Here is a 23,230-nt window from a genome sequence, read left to right as displayed (position 1 = left end):
GGAGAATAGTCTAAGCGTTTGTGGACCTTCAAAGACAGTGTTATATTATAGATTCGTAGTCTATTTGGAATGTTCAAGATAATCTAATTTAAAGAGCTAGAAACTATGTCAAAAGGAATAAAAGACTTTTCCAAAGGTATATAGCTATTTGTAATAGAGTATAGTTATATGCAAATTCCACCAAAAATCATTACAGTTATAAGTAGACTGGTGTGGGAGATAGAGAATCAAAGCTGAAGCTTTAGGAACGGCTTTGGATACCTTGTGGGTTACCTGTGGGTGAGTCTCCTTCCTGTCAATGGTATATAAAGAACACATAATTGCACATATACTGTATTTATTCTTACATTTATATTTCTTTTGGAAATTATCTTAGGGACTGCCTTAAATCCTAAGCTTATCAAGGATGGCATGTCTGGTTGTTCTGTACAGGAACACACCATAGCATCTTATAAGAATAATAATGTCCTCTAATGCACTAGGCTTTAAGGAGTCTCATGTTTTCATTTTATTCTTGAGATTTGATAATACAGCATGAATCAGCATGGAGGCACTGAGTACAGAACTGGTCGACGTTTTATGGGAAAGTGAGCATTATAATAGACTCATTGTTTTGAAGATCACTTAGGCAAATGCCTAAAATCATAGCACATGGAATAATTTCCTCTCCTCTGAGAGGCTTCTTTCTGAACTGCTTCCACTCTGCCTCACCCTTATATTTCTGCAGTTCTACTCACTACAGTGCCAAATGACTTAGCATTGGGATTGCTGAGAGAAAAAAAAGAGGGCAGTACATTAAGGCTAGTTAATATAATTTACAAAATAAAATTGTCAAAGAGCTCTTGGCCAAGTTTACATGATCGTTCCAACCTCACTTTGTAATGAAGAAAGTGAAAGGATTGACTGGCTACTTTGAAGAGTTCCTTTCCAGCTCTCCATTATTCTTATAATAGGATGCCTTGCCACTGAGTCAGCACGGGTCCTTTCTCCTACCTACCACCCTCCCAACTTAAGTTTCATTCTTTCATTTATACTTTTAGGTATTTAAATTTTTGGCTGTAGCTCTGCTTCTTAGCTATAAAATGCGTATTATTCCATTTGATAGCATTTTCTTGTGTGTGAATATATGTATGAACCTGTATGGAAATAAAACATATAATTCCACTATACATGGAATATATCAGATATACACAGATACACATGTCTGTGATATCATTAGATGCATATAGTCATTGGCAGGATATAATAGCAGATAGTGACACTTGATTGTCATTAGTGAATAACAGTGGAAATGCTAGGGTTGAGAGGTTGCTGAACATCTATATATAATGTTGTGTTCCAGGATCAGGAGAAAAATGAGAATGGCTTTCATTCAGTACAATTCAAACCAAATGATTTTATCTCTAACTTCTGAAATGGTAAGTCAGAGTTTTCTAGCCAAATCCTCCTCCTTCTAGAGGGAAATCTTAATTAGAATAGACCTCCTATTCTGTTGCTGATACTCTGACTGGAGCATTAAGAAGCCCCAATTACTGGTAGAAAGTTAATAGAGACTTTACCCCTAAAATCACCTAATTATGGTACCAGGCAGTATGCTTAGTTGTCAAGAGCTCTGGAGTCAGACTCTCTGGGTTTAAATCCTCGTCTTGTTTCATATTAACTGTGCGACCTTGGAGAAGTTATTTAACCCTTTGGTGTTCAGGTTCTTCATCTGTAAAAAGGGGATAATAACATACTTACCTTATATAGAGTCATTCTAATACGTAAGTGAAATAATCTTTCGAAGGCAATTAGCAAGCACAGTGACTGGAACAACATAAGAGTTCAGAAAATGTTGGGTACTGATTTTATTTTATTTTTTATTGGCTGCACCACGAGGCTTGTAGGATTTTAGTTCCCCAACCAGGGATTGAACCCAGGCCCTCGGCAGTGAGAGCTCAGAGTCCTAACCACTGGACCGCCAGGGAATTCCCCACGTCTGCTATTCTTATTTCAGATGTATATGTGTATATTGATGTATATCGACAAAAGTATTACATTTAGATGCGAAAGACAAGCTCTTCTCTGTACAGCTACTAAATCCTGCAGATTTCTTTGATTCAGTGAATAAAAGTGACATTCACATTTCTTGGCAGCAGGTTCTTTGCTGAAGAAAAGAATAGGGTAGCCAGAAAGCAGAAGATCATTAAGCATATCAAACAACAGTCCTGACTTTTGAATGACCTGAATTCACTAAAGTCGAATTTTTAACTGAACCCTTTGAGTCTTTGTTATCCCTTAAATTGGTAGAAAATAAAATGTACCTAAAGACATGGCTTGTGTGTAATGTCACATCCCATGTGGCATTTACAAGGAATGAAAAGTTTTGTCATATTTACTAGAGGAAGAGGTGGCATTATATGCGATATTGTGCTGTAATACAAATGGTTCTCCACAGTGCGCAAAGGAAGAGATTCTTGTTCCCTGTTCTTATGTGGTACTGAATTCACTAAATTCTGACATTTTTCTATCTCTGTTAGACTGTAGCTGTCTCTCCATGTAAAGCAGTAGGGTCCGTGTATAGAGTTTCAGGAAGGGGGAAATGGTGTTAGCATTGTGTCAACCCTAAGAATAAGTGAGGGTGGATATTGTATTTCCCAGGAAGCTAGGCTGTGGTGTGATGTATGTTCTCAGTTTCCCAGGCTTTGTGCAAACCAGCTACAGGACGTCGCCACATAAGTACCTTGATGCTCTGCTGGGCTTCAACCTAGGTTAGATATTCCTGTTATATTGGTTTCATAATCTTGTGGGATCCGTTCCTCTAGCTTCTTGACCCTTAAGATGTAAATAAAGTGTTTCATTTTTTAAAAATCAGAGCAGACAAGGTACTATGAATATGGCTGAAGTTTTACCATTTAAGAAATTATTGCAATATTACATAATGTCTTACTTTCTTAAGAAGGAACTAGCCAAGCTTGATTTACCTGTCTTTCATTGCTCAGAGTAATCCTGAATAATGTTAACATGATTATCCCTAGGGAAAAAAAAAAGGTAATATTTAGGGATTGTGTCTTAACAATGCTCTTTTTAAATTTTTATTTTATTTTTTTAATTTTTGGCTGCATTGGGTTTTCGTTGCTGTGCACAGGCTTTCTTTAGTTGTGGCGAGCGAGGGCTACTCTTCATCACAGTGCACGAGCTTCTCATTGCGGTGGCTTCTCTTGTTGCGGAGCACGGGCTCTAGGTACATGGGCTTCAGTAGTTGTGGCTCGCGGGCTCTAGAGCACAGGCTCAGTAGTTGTGGTGCACGGGCTTAGTTGCTCTGCGGCATGTGGGATCTTCCCGGACCAGGGCTCGAACCTGTGTCCCCTGCATTGACAGGCGGATTCTTAACCACTGAGCCACCAGAGAAGCCCTGTCTTAACAGTACTCTTAACACTTAGCATACCATCCATGTACTAGGGTCTTAATATGTGTACACAAATGTTTTCAGTAAAATGGTTTAGATTGAACAAATAATTCATAATGTAGTACTGTGATTTCTTTTTGACCTTCGTTGAAGGGTATTAGAGTTGAAAGGGTTATTGAGAGACTTTTTTAGCCTCTTGTTTCATAATTTATTAAAATTGAAATCCAGAGAGGTTAAGTGTCTTACTCAAGATGTTTCCTTCTTTTTTAAACAGAGGATATTACTGCTGAAATAGTACATTTTCTTTATCATCATTACTTCTAACGTTATATATCCATTGACCAACCATAGAGAGATCAAAGAGCCTGTAGACGTCTTCTGATTAAATGTGACAGATTGAACATATGTGCTTAACCCCATTTCCTACCAAAATCTCCACAAATATGTCAATAGAGGGTAAAAAAGATAAACACCTACAGAATAAAGAGAACAAGAGAGGAGGCAACAAAACTTTGGAAGCTAGAAAACAGATGGACAGGAGGTAACAAACTTCTTAGCAGAAAGAGAAAGCTGCAACTTAAACTGGCGGGAGAGGAAATCTGGAAGCAAGGTGGTTCATACCAGAGGACCCTAGAAAGGCTCATAAATAAAAAGCAGCAGGTAATTCCCAAAGAAGAGATGTGGGTGGAACTGAGGCAGATTAATTAGAGGTTTTCATAAGACGTAATGAAATGCCCAGATTGTTTCTCTCCAACCCTAGCAGAAGACTGGTAGTTTTCTTTCTGGAGAGTTGAGGCAGAAAGGCTCTGGACCTGAGGATACAAGCCTTATTATGCCTCTCAGGGAGGAGACTGGGGGAGTCCTCTCTGAGCAAACTGACCAATGCAAGAGAAAAGACCTATGCATTCCTTGGGAGCCCCCCAACAAAATAACGCTGCCAGGCTACCCTCGCAAAAGCATGAGATGGAAGATAAGAACCTGTTGTTTTCGTTTCTACATTCCTGCCACGCTGAATTCAAGTTTAGTGCTCAGAGTGACACATTTTTTATAAAGAAGGCTGTCTAAATGCAAGCTAACTACGTCTGATGCTTAACAACAACCAGCAATCTGTTTCAAACACTATGGGGAAAACCACTGTGTTGGATTCATTACAAGCTCTTAGACGAGATATTTATCCTCTGCAGTTCCAATTTCCTACTCTGTAAAAAGGAAAAAGTGTATATAAAGTACTTAGGATAACGCCTAGTACATGATAAGTGTTCAGTACTTTTTAATTAATAATACTGTTATTCATTATCATCTTCTCATCATTAATCTCAGTAATAAAGATTTTGCACAAACTGATCCAGGAAGAGGAAGCTTTCCCTCAGTTTGATTTTTTTTTTTAAAAAAAGATCTAAATACTCAAAACAAGCAAGTTCTTTAGTATGTTGTACTCTTTTATAAGCATTCATTTCTAGAAATATATTGGGTTGGCCAAAGGGTTCATTCTTTTTTTTTTTCTGTAAGATGGCTCTAGTAGCACTTAGCTGTCTTTAACTTCATTGGAAACAATTTTGTTAGATTGTATGTGACAGCTGTCATATCAGCGTGCATTTAAAAAAAGACATCAAAATTGGTGAATTTTTGTGTAGCCATTTTACATTGAAGATGGAAGGAAAAAAGCAACATTGTCAGCCCATTATCCTTTATTATTTCAAGAAAGGTAAAAATGCAACTGAAACACAAAGATTTGTGCAGTGTGTGGAGAAGGTGCTGTGACTGATCAGACATGTCAAAAGTGGTTTGCGAAGTTTCGTGCTGGAGATCTCTCGCTGGATGATGCTCCTTGGGCGGGTGGGCCAGTTGGAGTTGATAGCGATCAAATCGAGACATTAGGGCTTCCCTGGTGGCGCAGTGGTTGAGAGTCCGCCTGCCGATGCAGGGTACACAGGTTCGTGCCCTGGCCCGGGAAGATCCCACATGCCTCGGAGCGGCTGGGTCCTTGAGCCATGGCTGCTGAGCCTGTGCGTCCGGAGCCTGTGCTCCGCAACGGGAGAGGCCACAACAGTGAGAGGCCCGCGTATCGCAAAACAAAAACAAAAACAAATCGAGACATTAATTGAGAACAGTCAACGTTATACCGCTCGGAAGATAGCCGACATGCTCAAAATAAACAAATCAAGCGCTGAAAATCATTTGCACCAGCTTGGTTATGTGAATCGCTTTGATGTTCGGGTTCCACATAAGTTAAGTGGAAAAAAAACCTTCTTGACCATATTTCTGCATGCAATTCTGTACTTAAACATAATGAAAACATGTCAGTTTTAAAACAAATTGTGACGGGCGATGAAAAGTGGATGCTGTACAATAATGTGGAACGGAAGAGATGGTGGGGCAAGTGACATGAACCACCACCAATCACACCAAAGGCTGGTGGTCTTCATCCAAAGAAGGTGATGTTGTGTATATGGTGGGATTGGAAGGGAGTCCTCTATTATGAGCTCCTTCTGGAAAACCAAACGATTAATTCCAACAAGTACTGCTCCCAATTAGACCAGCTGAAAGCGGCACTCAACAAAAAGCATCTACAGAAACAGAAAACAGAAAACGCGTAGTGAACAGAAAATGCATAATCTTCCATCTGGATACAAGACCACATGTTTCTTTGATGACCAGGCAGAAACTGTTACAGCTTGGCTGGGAAGTTCTGATTGATCCGCCGTATTCACCAGACATTGCACCTTCGAATTTCCATTTATTTTGGTCTTTACAAAATTCTCTTAATGGAAAAAATTTCAATTCCCTGGAAGACTGTGAAAGGCATCTGTTCTTAAAAAGTTTTGGGAAGATGGAATTATGAAGTTGCCTGAAAAAATGGCAGAAGGTAGTGGAACAAAAGGGTGAATATGGTTGTTAAATAAAGTTCTTGGTGAAAATGAAAAATGTGTTTTTAATTATTACTTAAAAACTGAAGGCACTTTTTGGCCAACCAAATACTTCAGGTATTGCTAATAAATTAGACTTTCCTAAGGTTGCATGGGATTATGGAAAAATCCTAGAAATGATCAAATTCTGTGGTCACTATAGCAACAGCTTATCCTGTCTTTCTCTCCTTTTTGGAGCCTATCTTAACACAGACACAAGTTAATAGTGGTTAGTTATACGTATCCACACTTTTTCTTTTCAACATGAGAAAAACTATTGTGTTTTTCGTAGATATCCCATTGACTCGGTGGCCCTTTACTGTCATGTGGCTGTCGTCAGCTGCCTTGTCCAAGTTGTCTGAAGGGGCTGATGGCACCATTGGGTTGGGGGCAGGAATGGGAGCTTTCAGCCTTACACTCTTTCTTGGGTGCCCAATGGTAGAAAAGTGATGGAAAAGAGGGTTCTTGGCCGCTTGTGGGGTGGGAGCAGGCAAAGGTTGCAGGTTGGGCAGTGGTTTGTTTAGTGGCAAATGGGTTGCCTTGTTGCTCTTTTCCTTACTTGCTAGGCTTAGATGGGTGGCATGTCCTATGTAGATACTCTTTCCTTCCTCTGAGATTCTACCCCACACACAGATCTGAGCCATAAGCGTACTTGGCAGCTCTCTTCGGAGTGGTTTGGTGTATCTTCAGTAGGTGTCTGTACTCCTTAGTTGTTGGCTCCAGCCACAGGCTGCTGGGCACTGAGTGGACAGAGGACTCAAAGCATAAACTCTACTGTGCTGTAACCCTGCGTCGCCAAGCTTGTGAAAACCGGTCCAAGGGCCCAAGAGCACTAATGGGTAAATTAACTCCTCGTTAGGTCACCTCCCAACTCCCTTCTTTGGGAGAAGGGAGCCTGAACCTTTTCCTCTGATAAATAAAATCAGAAACCCTGCTACCAGTCATCAGACTGACTGGCACACCCTGTACTGGCTGGCTTTGAGCCTTTGGGATTGTGAAAAGCCTCTCTGTTCTCTCCTCTGGTTCACCTTCCAGCGCCTCCTTTGAAACCGCCTCTAGAGGAGTGAGGGGTAGGGGACTCTTCGCTTTCTTACTGAGACCGTCCTTCCCCTTCTCTTCCATCCCTGTTGGCTAGTGGCAGTCAGGTGTTTGCTGCACAGGTGCCCAGCACCGTGCAAGTCACATCCTTTGTGGAGAAAAGTAGTCCTAAGAGCTCACATTTAACTCAGCGGCCCTCAGCATGTGGTTGCCGTCAGCCACCCTGTCCAGGTTGCCTGCAAGCGCCGTTGCAGCCATTGCACTGAGCACATCACATGTCTTCTCTCTCCAGCCTGAATTTCAATCCAGGGGTGTACAACACAAGTGGGAACAACTTTTACCCACATTCTACAAATTAGGATCCTGAGGTTTTAGAGTCGGTTTCCTGGGGATATAACACAGAAGTGAGGTCCATCTGCTGCCAGATCTTGTCTCTACTTCTCTACTACCAAAAGCAGTTCTGCCCCAGGCCTTAGCCTCAGGAAGGACACACTTGAGGCAGCGAGTAAGCAGTACCAGACAGAATGCCATCAAGTGCTATATCACGTAGGCCGTAACAATAATGTTTCTTGTTTGTGTGCATATTTCTACTCTGCTTGGTTCCAAGAAGGATTAAAAGTTGTCAAAATACTTAACCCAGTTCTCCTTTGATTTTCATAGTAACCCAGTGATAAAGGCATTATCACCTTTATTTTACAGGTGACAAAACTGATTCTCAGGTGGGTTTAACCAGTCAGTAAGTGAGTCAGGGCTGGGCTCCAGTCAGATGCAGAGCAGCAATCACCTTGTCAGGGATGTTCATTGTCAGGGTGACAATGCTGATTAGTTTCCACAGGAAAAGTAGCATCCTAGCCTCCCTCATCTCTCAGGTAGCAGAAATTTTGTTGTTTCTGTCCCTACCCTTCTACCCCTGGAGAAGCACACATTACTATGGTTTGGCTCAGTTCTCTATCAGACAGGCCCTTGAATACAGAGTTAAAAGGCATATGTACCCTAAAGTACTCAACACAGGACACATCCCTAGGTAATAAAGGTATAAAAACATGCCTGAGAGTGATAGCCACCAACTTTCCTCCTCTGGAAGTGAGAGGAGGAAGGTACAACTTTATATCTGTAATATTTTGTCTTTAAAATATATTCAAAGAAAACAAAAAAGATTATTGGGAAGAGGAGAGAAACATTGAATTTACTTTTCTACTGAGAGCTGATTTTTAGAAAATTGAGTACCAGAGTGTTATGAAATAATCAGTGTTGTATAAATGAGGAATTGTATTATAATCCTTCTGAATTACCCTTCTATGCTTGTTTTAGGTGCTCACAAAATACTTGGTTTTTGATAATCCCAATCGAACCTCATTGAAGGCAAGAAGTATATTTGCTTATCTTTGTCACTTAGTGTCCAGCAGAATATCCTGATTCATAGTAGGCTGATGAATGATCACATGCAGAAGAGAGCAGCTTTGTCCTCACCACATGCTCCATTCTGTTGGAATAAGTGATTCCATATAGGTACAGTAGCAGAACTATTCTCTCTAGTTTAACATTCAACTTTTCCTTAATTGTTCTCTGTTTAAAAAAAAAAAATTTTTTTTTTAACTAGCTCCCTTGCTTTTTTGCCTAAAGTTAGTGAAGGAAAAATTGTGCCTGTTCACTGAAGGCTGCATGCATTGTAGGAGCCGGGTACACGTGGATAGCCTACAGCTACTGCAGGTGAAATTGCACTTGATGTGTATTCATAAAGGACGGGCTCCCACTCCTTCCAGCTCACTGTAATTGTTCAGCAGATGAGCTAATGGCATTTAGGAAGCTAGGGAAGCAAAGGTATTTTCATAGCTTGTTTCTCTCTCCTCTCCCACAAAACATGGCCACGATCTGACACACGATCAAAGGACGCAGCCCTTTTTAGGATGCAGGAGATGCTTCCCTGTGTCTGTGGCTCACAATGGCAAACAATAGAGACTTCTGCGATGATATTTTGCCTCCCTGGTGTTCAAACTTCTTCAGTTAAGCCTGTCTGGAATCTATTTAAATGTTATCCATCAAAGCTTTTCTTTTTTTTTTTTTAATAAAAGGGGGAGTGAACGTGGAACCAGAGGAAAGACTGTATCTTTGCCAAGATGCTCTCTCCTCTCCTTGTGACTCATCCTTAGAAAAGCAGAGGGACTTTGGAAAGCTGCCTGCAGTCACACTGAGACAGCTCTCCTGGCACTTTCAGACATTTTAAAAATTTTCTTAAGCAATAAAAGATGTTTTTCAAATTGTTCATTCCCTCCTTCTGGGCCAGCCTAACAGCTTTTGTTTAGCTGTAGCATGGTGGTTGTATGGAAGTCTTGCCAGCTAGAACAGACGAACCCAGGCCTTTGTTTTTGGAGTATTACTAAGGAATCAGCTCTTCCCTGTTTAAAATTGGTAATCATTCTTTCTTAAATGATTGTTATCATGTTGCATTTGGTCATTCTTAAGAATTTTCTTAGTATATTGTGATGTACAATTTCAAATATTCAGCTATTAAAAAGTTTGGTTTTAGGGCTTCCCTGGTGGCGCAGTGGTTGAGAGTCCGCCTGCTGATGCAGGGGACACGGGTTCGTGCCCCGGTTTGGGAGGATCCCACGTGCCGCGGAGCGGCTGGGCCCGTGAGCCATGGCCGCTGCGCCTGCGCGTCCGGAGACTGTGCTCCGCAACGGGAGAGGCCACAACAGTGAGAGGCCCGCGTACCGCAAAAAAAAAAAAAAAGTTTGGTTTTAGTGTGGGGGTGCTAGTTTGAGCTAAATAGAGGAGCTGCTTATTAAATGTAGGCAGTCTGGTTTTTACCATTTGGCAGCACAGGAAAGAAAAGACATCTTAATTCTCTTACCTTCATATATAAATAAGGATGTTTTAGTAATTGGTAAATTAAAGCTTGCAGAAAACCAGTTAGACTAACAAATCTAATCGTCAGTTTTCAAATTTCTTTCCCTTTTAGCTACAAAAAATGATTATGTCCTTTTATGGTTCCAGAAACTGGCAAGTAATTTCTTAATATCCCTGTGGCCACTCCCATATCACTCCCCCAGTTTTGAAGGGTTCAACCATCTCTGCTTTAAGAATTGCCACTTAACAGGGGTTTGATACCAAAAATAAGTAAGTTATGGTGGTGAACTATTTGGATGTTTATGCCTGCTTAGCAATAATTTAAGGAGTGAAAGAAAGCAGCAACATACAGAAACAATTTGTATTTTATAGGCAAGTTACTTTGGATGGCTGACTCTTAGATATAAATTGAATACAATGAAGTATTCATTTGAGTAGAAAATCCTTTACTTAGGGAGGGATCAGTTGCTGAAATTTTTATTATCTTGCAAAACTTGATCTCCAATTAAAATCTACTTTTAAGGACCTTGAATTTAATTTAGTGATTGTATCATTTCATCTTGAAATTTTAGATGCCAGTTTGTGAGGTCTGCTGTCCCCATAATAGTCTATGTAGACTGCCCAAGCTGGGTGAAATGATATTCACCTGACTGGGGAATGAGGCTAGTGGAATAGAGTAGAATCAGATGTGGACTGAATGGTAGCTTTTGTCTTTGAGTCTCTGTTCTCTTATTTGTATCACTGCCATTTTTCTAGTTTAACAGAGGTGTGTAAATGTATGATGTTTTAATGAATGGATTAGGCTTATTATTCTTCAGTCATTAAACATGGGAGCTGGAAGGCGTTTCAGGGGTCTGGTCTAGTTGAGTGTCAGTGTATTTTGTTTGACCCATACAATATGGTTTCAAAAACAGTATAACTAGGCAGCTACTTTGCTCGATAATAATACAAGTAGCTTTGTACCTATTGTCTTACATGATTCTTCATGCTTTTTTTTTTTTTTTTTTTTTTTTGCGGTACGCGGGCCTCTCACTGTTGTGGCCTCTCCCGTTGCGGAGCACAGGTTCCGGACGTGCAGGCCCAGCGGCCATGGCTCACAGGCCCAGCCGCTCTGCGGCATGTGGGATCCTCCCAGACCGGGGCATGAACCCGCGTCCCCTGCATCAGCAGGCGGACTCTCAACCACTGCGCCACCAGGGAAGCCCCCTCTTCATGCATTTATATTAACTGACTGGCCCCTGCAGACATTTGAGTGTATGATCTAGATAATCCTACCTTTTCATTCTACAGTTGTAGGAACTGAAACCCCAAGGATCGAGTGACTACAATGTCAAATGGCTAATTCAGGGCAATTCCAAAACTGTTTCACCGCCTGAGTTTTTTTTTCTTTGTTTGTTTCTTTGTTTTTAGTAGGTTAGAGATCTTTGTCAAACTGCAGAGATGTTTCTTAAAGATGTCTTACAAATAAAAGAATTGAAAGGCAGTGGTGGAATAGTAAGAGTAAACAGTCTAGTTTATAGTTTAGGTCCTGGAGTTATCTTGCTTATCTTGGATAAATCATTTCATCTCATTGGACACCAAGATTCCTCATCCATAAAGTAAAGGAATTAGACTAGACCATTTCACATCACCCAGTACAGGGCTTGGTAAGTAGTGACTTCTCAATAAATAGTTTAATGAACAGTGGTTATTGAAGGCCCCTACCAGCACTAAACTATAGATTCTCTAATTCTATATGAACTTTTCTTCCTTCCCCATCCCCAATTTACTTGGCCTAGATGGCTTTCAGAGTCTCTTCCAATCTTGAGAGGAGTCTAAGATTTTTGATTTAGAACTTGTTAGGGGAGGTCTTTGAACCCATGTGCTCTATTGTCTATCCTCCTGTTTTTGGTTTCACTCTCCCATCAGCTTGTCTGTTCCCTGAACTCACTGCACTGCAGAATCCATGTATCCTTTTATGTATGATGGGAAGGAGGCAGCAGGGGGCAGAAGTGAGGAGTAGGTGGCTTTCCAGAATGACCACATATTATTTCACATTCTCTGCCATCTCTGATCTCCTCCTGCCTTGCACAAAAAAGGTAGCATTTCCTCCTGGCTTCGTCTGTTTATAGGCAGGATAATACTTCAAAACCAGAAGTGAATTATCGTTTCAAATATAAATAATATTCATGAGTTTCAACATACATTATTGGTATTTATACAGTCTTAGCAGGCCTAGGCACTATTGCCAAATCATCAGACACCTACTGTTGTAGGTCACGAAAAGATAGAAAACTTGTCCCCTGCCTTTTAAGAGCTTAAAGCCTTAATAATGAAGTCAGTAGAGTTACAGAAATAGAAACTAGCTATGAACTTGGGTTGTATAACTGGAAGTAAATCCAATCTTACCTTTTGCTGTAAACAGAATCCTTTGAGGTTCAACTTTTCCATGTGTTAGAGAATCAAAATGTTTAAAACACTGTGATGCTTTTCTTCTTTATTTAAAAAAAAAGATCTGATTCTTAAGAAATCCAGATTAGTGCTGAGCTTCTCTTCCATCAAAAATACCCCAAAAGAGATCCATAATCTCACACACAAAAACACATATAAATCCGCTCAATACCAGCTTAACTCTTCTGTGCTTTTATGCTGGTGTGCTTCGTCCCCTGGGCCAGTCCTCTGCCTGCTCATTTCTTTTGTGGCAGACTTAATCCCGACAACTTCACTAAGGCTAGAATACTCCAGAAATCCGAAATGCTATTCCTTTGTCTTCCTCCTTTTTCTTTCACGCCTCCCCCTTCCTCAGAACTCTTCAGATATATAGCCTACCCCTGGTTAATTAATATATGTGATTTTCCTGCCTTAGTCATCGTATTATTTATGATTTTGCAGAAATTGTGTCTGAAGTTCCTAGCCAAAACTTTAGAAGACATCAGGAAATGTTGGCGTCTTTTTAAAACTGGCTCATTTATGGCTCATAGATTTCCTACTGAAAACCAAAAATATTTCCCTTATCTTTGCCCGACCCAAGCCAGTTCCCACAACTCTACGTGTTTTTATAAATAGGACTGGTTCCAAAATCCAGTTTTTCTCAGCTTCCAGCTGTCCTGAGCTGAAGGCCCTCTTCCTTTAGCCTCACCTTGCCCTCCACCATCTCTCAGGCATGAAGCTAACCTGTGTATCCACCTTGCAAGTGGCTGGAGAAGCCTCACCAGGCACTTCTGGGTGCAGTTTCACTGACAGATCAGTTGTTGACTACAAAGACAGACGTTTTATGCTTTTAGGACCATCGCCAGGAGGGCACCTCAGCAATCACTGTAAATACTTTTTTCTTCTCCAGTTCTCCCCACAAATAATCCTTCCCTGTTATCCACATGCATCACCTTTTGGAGGCTGACAAAAATAGTAGGCTTCAGACAAAGAACAATTGGCTTCATCTGACTGGGGAGGAGCAGCAGAGCATAGAGTCAGTCTATAGGTTTTTTTCTTTCTGTATCTGAAGGGAGAGATGTCATCTTTAAGATTGTTTGAAACTAGAGGAAACTGGGTAGACCAGCAGGGTTAGACTACAGACCATCTGGCACAGGGTAGCTACTTAGTAAGTATTTTCTTAGTGAATGAAAAATGTGTCCCCTATATTGAGAGATGTTATCTGGCTAAACAATAGCCAGATCAGAGAGAAGACAGAATAGTTTGCGGATATATGTCCTACTTGTCCTTGCTTGTTTTCTAGTCCATGAATGGATATGGAAAATAGAGTATTTCTCCTAGAGTAGTTTCTTGGATGTGAAATATTATTTCATTATACCAGGTGAAATGCTGGTGACCTCATTTTTAAGCCCAGGGTATGACAAATTTAGACTTTGACTTTGATATCTAGCAAGTCCCTCTGTTTTCCATCTTCACTTTAAAACGTGTTATTATGCTGCATTTATTTAGCACTTCACATTTGTAAAATTCTATGCCTGTGTTATTCTCTACCAAAAAATCCACTTACTTGTTACTCTTATTAGAAGGCAAACAGGGATACCAGATGTCTCATGGCTGTGTATAGAACTCAGAGAAAACTACTTGTAAACTGGATTTTAATTTTTTCAAGTTCTAATTTGGAAATTGGCAGAATGTAAATTACAACTGAACTGAAATTATAGTTTTATTACCTTATTTGCTTTTCCTCTTATAAAATTAATAACTCTAGGTTTAGAAAGAATCTCGAGGAGGTTATCTGTATAAAATTTGCTCAAATTAAGCAGCAAACCCTGGAGAGGTTGGTTCTAAAGGAGGCATTAGGAATTTTTAGGGTTGATAGAACTGTTCTTTTAGCTTGACTGTGGTGGTTACACAACTGGATGCATTTGTCAAAATTCACAGACAGATTCACTGAAGAGTGTGAATTTTACTGTTTGTGTATCTTTGTAAACCTGTTTTTTAAAAAAGAAAAAAGCATTAGAACTTGAAAATTTTTAAAAAAAGACATTTTTATCTGCCTAAGAGGTAGATAATGAATTCATTGGAAATGTACAAGCCCAAACTTGGGCATTTGCGAGGGCAATGTTTTAAAAGGAGGGGATTCTTGCTCTTGGTGCGTCACTTAGTGCACACGCAGGACATATTTGTTGAAAAGTTAAAATTACCTTGGGCTTCCCTGGTGGCGCAGTGGTTAAGAATCTGCCTGCCAACGCAGGGGACATGGGTTCTAGCCCTGGTCCGGGAAGATCCCACATGCCGCGGAGCAACTAAGCCCATGCGCCGCAACTACTGAGCCTGTGCTCTAGAGCCCGTGCTCCGGCAACAAGAGAAGCCACCGCAATGAGAAGCCCACGCACCCCAATGAAGAGTAGCCACAGCTCACCACAACTAGAGAAAGCCCGTGCACAGCAACGAAGACCCAACGCAGCCAATCAATCAATAAAATAAATAAAATTTTTTAAAAGGTTAAAATGACCTGAATTTCCCCTATAAAAGTAAGAATCTGGGATCTCAAGCAAGAAAGTGGTTTTAATCTAGAATACTGATGTCTTTATTATCAGTTCCTATATTAGACTCCTATATTAGCCCCCTTTTTCAAACACTTGACAAAGATATAATAGTCATTAGAAAATTATTGCATCAGAACTTGGTTTTATTTGTGGTAGTTGGGGGCAACTAATAATTGATGAAAGCAGAATTTCCAGCAGGATGCAAAAGAAAGTAATTATCCTTGTAGAATAAGAAAGTGCATAGCCATGACTGAATCAGATTCTGGTTTGAATAATCACATGATACCCTCTTGCTCTTTGGGTTTAGTTCAGGGAAGCGCTCAAACCTTTCAATAAGTGCCCACTTTGCTTCATTGATAAGGCTCCCGTCCGCACTACAGACTCTGAAGCCAGCTGTGTTCTCTTCTTGGCACTCTTCCAGTCCTCCTTTTACCCCAGCCCCTCACCCATCTCCATGTCTACCCAGCTCGGGGCCTGAGGTTTCCATCTGTAAAGCCTGTTGCTACAGGATACAGAATTCACTGGGGAGGAGAGGAAAGCTGCGTGTGTGTGTTTAAGGATGGTGGCTCTCATAATCAGATAAATGTTGTGGAAAGCTTGCTCATTCATATGGAAGAGCCAGCGCTGCAGCTAAATGGTGGAGCCGCTGAGCTCCAGGCTCTGGCATCTGTGCATTAGCCCTGCTCAGTCAGGAGCGCCTTTATTTGTGATACAGAAATAGCTGAGGAGCATCACCACTTTTGCCTTCAACAATAACCTTTGGTTGAACCCATGGAAAAAAGGCTGTATCGCTTTTTTTTTTTAATGCAATGATGAAATTGGTCACAAATTGGTCACAAAAGGAAATCTCATGTGACTTCTACACACAATGAGGTACCTCCTGTGCAATCGTAGTAAGTCTCTGGCGTTTTACTTTTCACTCTTGACTTCCTTTATATAACTGCTCTTCCCTTCTAAGATATCTCGAAGGTATCAAAGACTTTTTCCCCATGTCATGCATCCTGTGATTCTGCTCTCCTTCCTTCCTGGTGACATCAGTCTTGAATGAACAGTAGTGCTGGTGAATGCCCTGAAAAGCCTGGAATGTAACCTGATTTTTGAGGAGAGGAAGCTTCTCAGTTCCCGCCGTTTGACTTGCCTGGGCAAGTTCTGTCTTGCACTATGGACAGAGTTATCTTCAGCCATAGGATACCAGCTTTGGGAACTAGTAAAGCCGGAGCTTAAGAACACACTTCATTCTCTCCTTCTCCTTCTTGTGCCCCTCCTTCCTTCCAAGAAAACACTCATGTCCTTAGGATTGTTGTCAAGTTTGCTTCTGTTTTATAAGCGGGAAGCTCAGAATGTCTCTTGCCTTCATGAGCACAAGCATTGTTGGGGTTATTTGGGTTGCATTTGTTTATCTTTTCCACACTCACACGGTTTGCCTAGCTTGGCAGCCTGCTGGCCTGGACAATAATAAAGCTTCTGTCGAGGTGAGCAAACAGCTGATGGCATGGGGCACAGAGGGGACTCCTACAGTAGCTGCCTGTAATCTGCTGGGCTGGTGGTCAGAGTAGGCAAGAACAAAAGCCAGTCTGTTTGCAGGCAATTTGGAAAATCAATGTGTTAGTTGTGTTCTTGTCTCTTTGCTTTTCTCTTGGCTAAAAGGGAGAATGCTGGCCCAGCAGTTTGCAGAATCTTTCCAGGCAAGTACCCATTCCAGAGACTTACCTGCCTGTCATATTTCCACTGGCTGTTCTGAAAAGGGCCCGGGTTTTTCTGTCTGAACTGCTTAAAAAGCCACTGACAGAGAATTCTTAAACTCAACATCCAAAGTTGGACCCTACTATTCCAATGTTTTGAGTGGTTTATATTCTAGATAGTTACTCACATAAGTTGTGTGCTAATTTTTTTTTTAATGCTAATGAGGGCTTCAAAAGGAGTTTATTTGTTGCCTGGCTAGGAAATACAAGAATTGCACTTTGAGCAACATATTTCATAATATATGTGTGTTTGCCTCTTATTCCTAAATTGATTTAATATTGTCAGTTAGTTGAAAATATCCTAGTCATGGTTGTGTATCTGGATTATTAGGTCTTACAGAGCAGAGATCACACCAAGTAGCCCTGTTCCAGGATGGGAGAGAGAGTGAACTTAGTAAAGACCCATGTGAGTCTGTTGACACATCATTCAAAGGACAGCCGTGCAGATGATTATATTAGTTGTGTGAAGTCTTGAGTTACTTTTCCCTTTAAGCTTCTAAGAAATAAAAGGTGATAAGGAAAGATTTGAGAAGAAAAGACTTTTCTGTTCATCCGTGTGTTAGCAAATGGCTTTAAACAAATTTTCATTTGTGCTTTGAAGGTCTATAACTAGATCCTATCCATCTTTGTTCCTCTTTTTCAAAGCCTAAAAATGGTCTGCTGATTGTGAGTAAGAGAAAAGGGTGTTTGGTTGGATGTGGTCATGGTGCTCTTATTTTAAAGTCCATCAAAAAGAAAAGTAATAACTTTAATGGTCATTGGAGACATCCTAAAGCAGAAGATAAGATTTAAATAATCGTGGGTAAAGGAGATAATTGACATTTTTTTGTTTTGTTTTGTTTTGTTTGTTTGTTTTCAAAGGAAAAATAGACTAAACCTAAAAGCCACTACTACCAAAAATACCTCTAGCATCTAGTAGTGCCCTCTGCATTTTTAGTGTTTATTACGCTCCCCGCCCCCGTGTTATTGTTAAACTGGTTTATATACCTTATTTTTGTAATGAGATTATAAATACCCCAAACAGGGAATTTACAATTCTATAATATACCATAGAAGTTAACATAATGATCAATACATTATTGCATTTAATACGTGCTGATTTTTAAAGCTCTCTTTTTATTTGTCAACAACCTATTGTGGGCCACAAATTGTGTCAGGCACTGAGGAACCAGTGTGGAGCAAGGCAGTCACTGCCCCTACTTACTGCCCAGGGAGCCTACAGGCTAGCGAGAAAACATCACCATCTTTAGGCAGTACACCTGGTATTTCACTTGACTTTTTTTTTTTTTTTTTAAATAAAATTAGCTGTTAATTGGCCATTACACTTCAAATCTCAGATTTTTCAGAGTAACAAGGAGTGACGCTCAGGTTGCTCAACTGTTGACTTTAAAATGTGAGGGAAAGCATGAAATACTAAAAGATATAGTTTGTTTCATTTCTATGCAGAGGATCTCATTAGACCTACTATCTAGGGCACTTATACAACGGCTTTCTCTGGCTAGGTCACTCTCATCTTAAACATAATTTGACATATTTCTATCCTTCTCCTTTTATCAAAAGGGATTAATTCTGTAAAGAAAGAGTGAGAGAGACATTTTCCAGCCAAATCTAAGGCAGTCAAAAAACTGGACAGAGCTAGATGGCTTTAAATCCATAAAACATCTTCAGATCTTATTTTTATCAAATCTCTCACCAGATCACTAATAAATAGCCTAAATTAAATACTACTTCTCACTTGCTCTCTTTTTCTCAGCTTTTACTTTGGCAGAGAACCTGTTCAGCAGGAAACTATCCCAATGCCAGATGGCAGGAAATAGCAGGTGGCAGATTGAATAACCAGCCTTTGAAAAACACCAGTATTAGCCTCTAGCCCCAATTCTCAAACATGGCACAAAATTCTTTCACTTTAAGTTTTTGTCTTGCCTTTTGTTTTTAAGAAAACTGTTTGAATTTTGTGGGGTCCAGGGATTGACTTGCTTCCTCAATGGTCAAAGTGGGGACTTCAGCTGACACGAGATGATGTTTGAGGAACCGTCCCGATCAAAGCAGATAAACAGAGGCGGCCTCACACACTCACACCTCTCACCTGAGTGAGAGGTCTCCCCTCTCACTCAGCCTTGTGGCACAGACCCCCAAGAGCAAGGAGAAGCTGCTCCAACCAGTGTGTGCCAACTCAAGGCAAGAGCAGCATTTGAATTCCTTTCCAAGTTCCATTCTTTTGTCGGAATACTGGTACTATTATACACCTCAGCTTGGACTGCTTAGGCCTTTTAAAACCATGTGGAGAACAGTAGGAAGCAAGAGGAGATAGACCGAAGCACTGGAATAGGGCTGTGAGAAAGCGTGATCACGGATCCTGGAGGGCCTGAATGCTAAATTTTGCTCAAAAAATTTTTTTTTCTTTTTGTTTTCTTTCAGTTCACTGAAGAGTGTCCTAATGTCTCCTAAGTGCCATAAGAAATAGCAATATAACTCAAAGCTGATTTTCCTCTAGAATTGTTATGCTATCCTAGTTTTCATTTTTGCTTCATCTGTTTTATTTTAAACTTCTAAAGTATAAGCTTCCACATGTCTTCTAATGAAATGTGTACTTATGTAACACCATGGTTAGTAGAGCATATTCCTGAAATCATTTTTGTAAATCTTATGTTAAAACAACGTATTGAATTGGGGGTATAAATAAGGAACAAAATTTTTATACTCTTTTTGTTTATTATTATTTTGCCTTCTTTTTCCCATTTCAGACTTTATAGTGAATGAGTTTTACCCTCAAGCTTTTAGCAACTGTTGGTCTTTATGACTTTTATGATCACATTGACTGCACATCCGGACCTACTGATGGAAGAGGGATTTTGGCATTGACATTTAAGAGTTAACCCCAGTTTTCTCTCTTCTTATGCTTTATTTAGATTTCGACACAGCCCCAACTGCTGGTACCTGAGAGATTGGACTATCCACACCTGGATTAGGCAGTGTCTAAAATATGGTGCACAAGACAAGGCCTTATATACCCTTGTAAATAAGGTGAGTGGTTTCCTGGCATTTGCAGCTTATTCTCCTGAGTTTAGGTGATTTGGTGTTTGTACCATTACAGAACAGCAGAGAATAGTACAAGAAGTAACTTTTAAATTTATTTGCCCTCAGAAAATCTTTTTAGAATGGAGCTGGTATAAATTAACCAGCCCATTAACAATAAACATTCCGGTAGCTGTGGCTGTTCCAAGCACAGTGACTTAAAAATGGAGTGGTAAAAGCAAAAGGTAATCTGATCACAAGAACTTTGTCGGTGGTCATTTCATTCTTGATCCCGAAGTCTTGGATTTTTTGCCTAGTTCCCTTTGGTGAAGTTTAGAGAAAAAGACGTGACCATTTTGCTGGAGTGTGATCTCCAGAGCATTCAGATCATCTTACACATTTTTAAGAAGACAGACTTCCTAGGTTATTCAAAACATGTCTTCCTAAGTCCCTGACTCCTCCCCTCAAGCCCCAGAGCCCCTATGATTAGGGTCTTTCTGCATGTTATACTCTACCCAAGGGTTGAGTCTTCATTCCCTTCATAGTATGAAATAAGTACAAAATAAGCAAAAGTTTAGAATGTTATTATTGTGAGTCTCAAGCTACAGTCCTAGCTTGACCCTTAACAAGACTTTAACAGTATTTCTGTGGAAATGTATTATTTCTGTAGTGTCACTGGACCTTCTATGGCAGACCTCAAAAAGAAATACTAATTTTGGTTTTGGGAGTTCTTATTCCCATGACTTGGGCCTAATTTAACTTATACATTTCAGATCGTTTGTGTGTGAGATGTTGTATTGGGTATGGCATTGTCCCAAAAAAGGAGCAATGTCCTGTCCCTTCCCTCGGAAAGCTTATAATTTAATAAAGTAGATAAGCAGGTTCACTGATAAATCTAATATTAGGCCCCAGGGGAAGGAATGGATTAAATCTTGCTGTTCACTTCAGACTTTAATGACACAGATCATACTCAAAGAAGAAGATCCCTATGAAAACAAAACAAGAAGTTCTGGAAAGACAAAAAATGTCTGTCTCATTTTCTACTCTTACTAGTCTTTTAGTGGAAAGAACACCAGACAAGGAGTCAGAAGACCCAAGCTTAACCTCATAAATTCTACCAATTGTTCATAACTTCAGGCAAATAGTAATTTTATTCTTCTAGGTCTTAGTTTTTTCAACTCTTAAGTCAAGTGAGTTGTACTAAATCAGTGATTTCCAGCCCTGGCTGCCCGTTAGAATCACACAAGAAGCTTTTAAAAATTATAGATGCTTTTCTCCACCCCCAAGATTCTAATTTAATTTGATCTTTCTGGAGCCCAGCCATTGGTATTTTTTTAATTGTTTTTTTTAAAAATAGATTTTAGTTTTTTGGAGCAGTTTTGGGTTCACAATAAAATTGAGCAGAAGGTACAGAGATTTCCCACATGTTCCCTGTCCCCACACGTGCACAGCCTCCCGAGTGAGCCATTTGTTACAACTGATGAACCTACATTGACACATAATCACCCAAAGTCCATAGTTTACATTAGGGTTCACTCTTGATGTTGTACATTCTGTGGGTTTAAACAATGTATAATGACATGTATCTACCATTGTAGTATCATACAGACTAGTTTCACTGCCCTTAAAATCCTCTGTGCTCTGCCTTTTCATACCTCATTGGTGTCTTTTTTAAGCTCCCAAGCTGATTCTCATTTGCAGTCAGTGTTGAGAATCACTGACCAGTTGATTTCTAAGGTTCCTTCTGGCTTTAATGATTTATCATTCTAAGATATTTTGTTTTTACCCTGCCTTAGGGATTAGTGCAGATTTGGTTGACTGCTTTGATGAATTTAAACACTGCTCATGAGCTACAACCTTTAAAGCAATGGATTCTAAACTTTTTTTCCATTTCGGCACATCTGAGGCATTCTGCACAGCGTGCTGGTAATAGTGACTCAGTTCAGCAGTGATTTGCAACTGGGGTTTAGGGTTATCAGAATTTCTAAGGGGATGGGTATAATTGGGAAAAAAAGAATTCCTCAGGTGTTTCTGGTGGTTGACGGGGGGTGGGGGGGATGAGCCTACTGAAGTAAGGATTTAAAACAGACACATGACCACAGCCTAGACCATTAATAGTCAGACTTGATTGTGCGTGCAAGTCACATGGGAGCCATGGCAACTTCAGGCTTCTTGGGTCTTTAAAAACTAGTCTAAGAGACAAGAGATAACAGATGCTGACAAGAATGTGGCAAAAAGGGATCCCTTGTGCATTGTCGACAGGAATGTAAATTGGTACAGCCAGTATGGGAAACAGTATGAAGGTCCCTCAAGAAATTAAAAATAGAACTACAATTTGATCCAGCAATCCCACTTCTGGGTATAAATCCAAAGGAGATGAAATGACTATCTCAAAGAGATACCTGCACCCCCATGTTCATTGCAGCACTATTCACAATAGCCAAGCCGTGGAAACAACCTAAATGTCCATTTACAGATGAATGGATAAAGAAGATGTGGGGTGTGTGTATATGAACATATACATACAATGGAATAGTTAGCCATAAAAAAGAAGATCCTGCCATTTGAGACTACATGGACAAACCTTGAGGGCACTATGCTAAGTAAAATAAGTCACTCAAAGAAAGACAAATACATCATGATCTCACTTATATGTGAAATCTAAAAAAGCGGAACTCATAGAAACAGTGTAGAATAATGGATGCCAGGGACTGGGAGGACGGGAGAAATAGGGAGAGGTTGGTCAAAGGATACAAACTTCCAGTTGTAAGATGAGTAAGTTCTGAGGATCTAATGTACAACGCAGTGACTGTAGTTAACAGTACTGTATTGTATACTTGAAAGTTGCCAAGAAAATAGATCTTAAATGTTCTCACCACTGCCACCACCAAAAAAATGGTAATTATGTGAGGCAATGAATTTGTTAACTAGCCTTATTGTAATAATCGTTTTGCAATATATATGTGTGTTAAATTATCATGTTGTACACCTTAAAATTACACAATGTTATATGACAATTATATCTTAATAAAGTTGGAGAAAAAGCGCTCTAAGGACCAGAAAATGCTGCATAATGTGTTAATGTGTGCTTTCTCATGGGAGTCCATTTTTGCATTGATATTCATACCTTCTGAAAAGAATCACTGAACGAGTGGAGTATGGTGGTTTTTTATTGTCTTGGTTTGGTTTGGGGTTTTTTTTTTAGTTATGATGAAGTGTTAGAATTGAGCTTTATTTTTCAGACGTCAGTTGTCTTATATCAGACACCCACTCACAACTTTCTCACCCTGACCAACAGTTCCAGTTACCAAACGGCATGAGTCACAGCTTCTG

The 23,230-nt window shown here is 40.0% G+C and overlaps 1 protein-coding gene across 1 annotated transcript in view; it reads left to right on the top strand.

Annotated features, from left to right (window-relative positions):
- MRPS27 (mitochondrial ribosomal protein S27) overlaps positions 1–23,230 on the top strand; it is a 91,591-nt gene that overhangs the window by 52,552 nt on the left and 15,809 nt on the right. Inside the window, exon 5 of the mRNA XM_082649863.1 lies at positions 19,792–19,906. Within this exon, the coding sequence (XP_082505989.1) occupies positions 19,792–19,906 (115 nt within the window). The remainder of the gene's footprint in view (positions 1–19,791; positions 19,907–23,230) is intronic.

This window comes from Grampus griseus (assembly GCF_964374135.1).
Source record: "Grampus griseus genome assembly, chromosome: 3".
NCBI classification, from domain to species: domain Eukaryota; kingdom Metazoa; phylum Chordata; class Mammalia; order Artiodactyla; family Delphinidae; genus Grampus; species Grampus griseus.
Note: the sequence above shows the minus strand (reverse complement) of the source record. Positions and strands in the feature narration are given on the sequence as shown.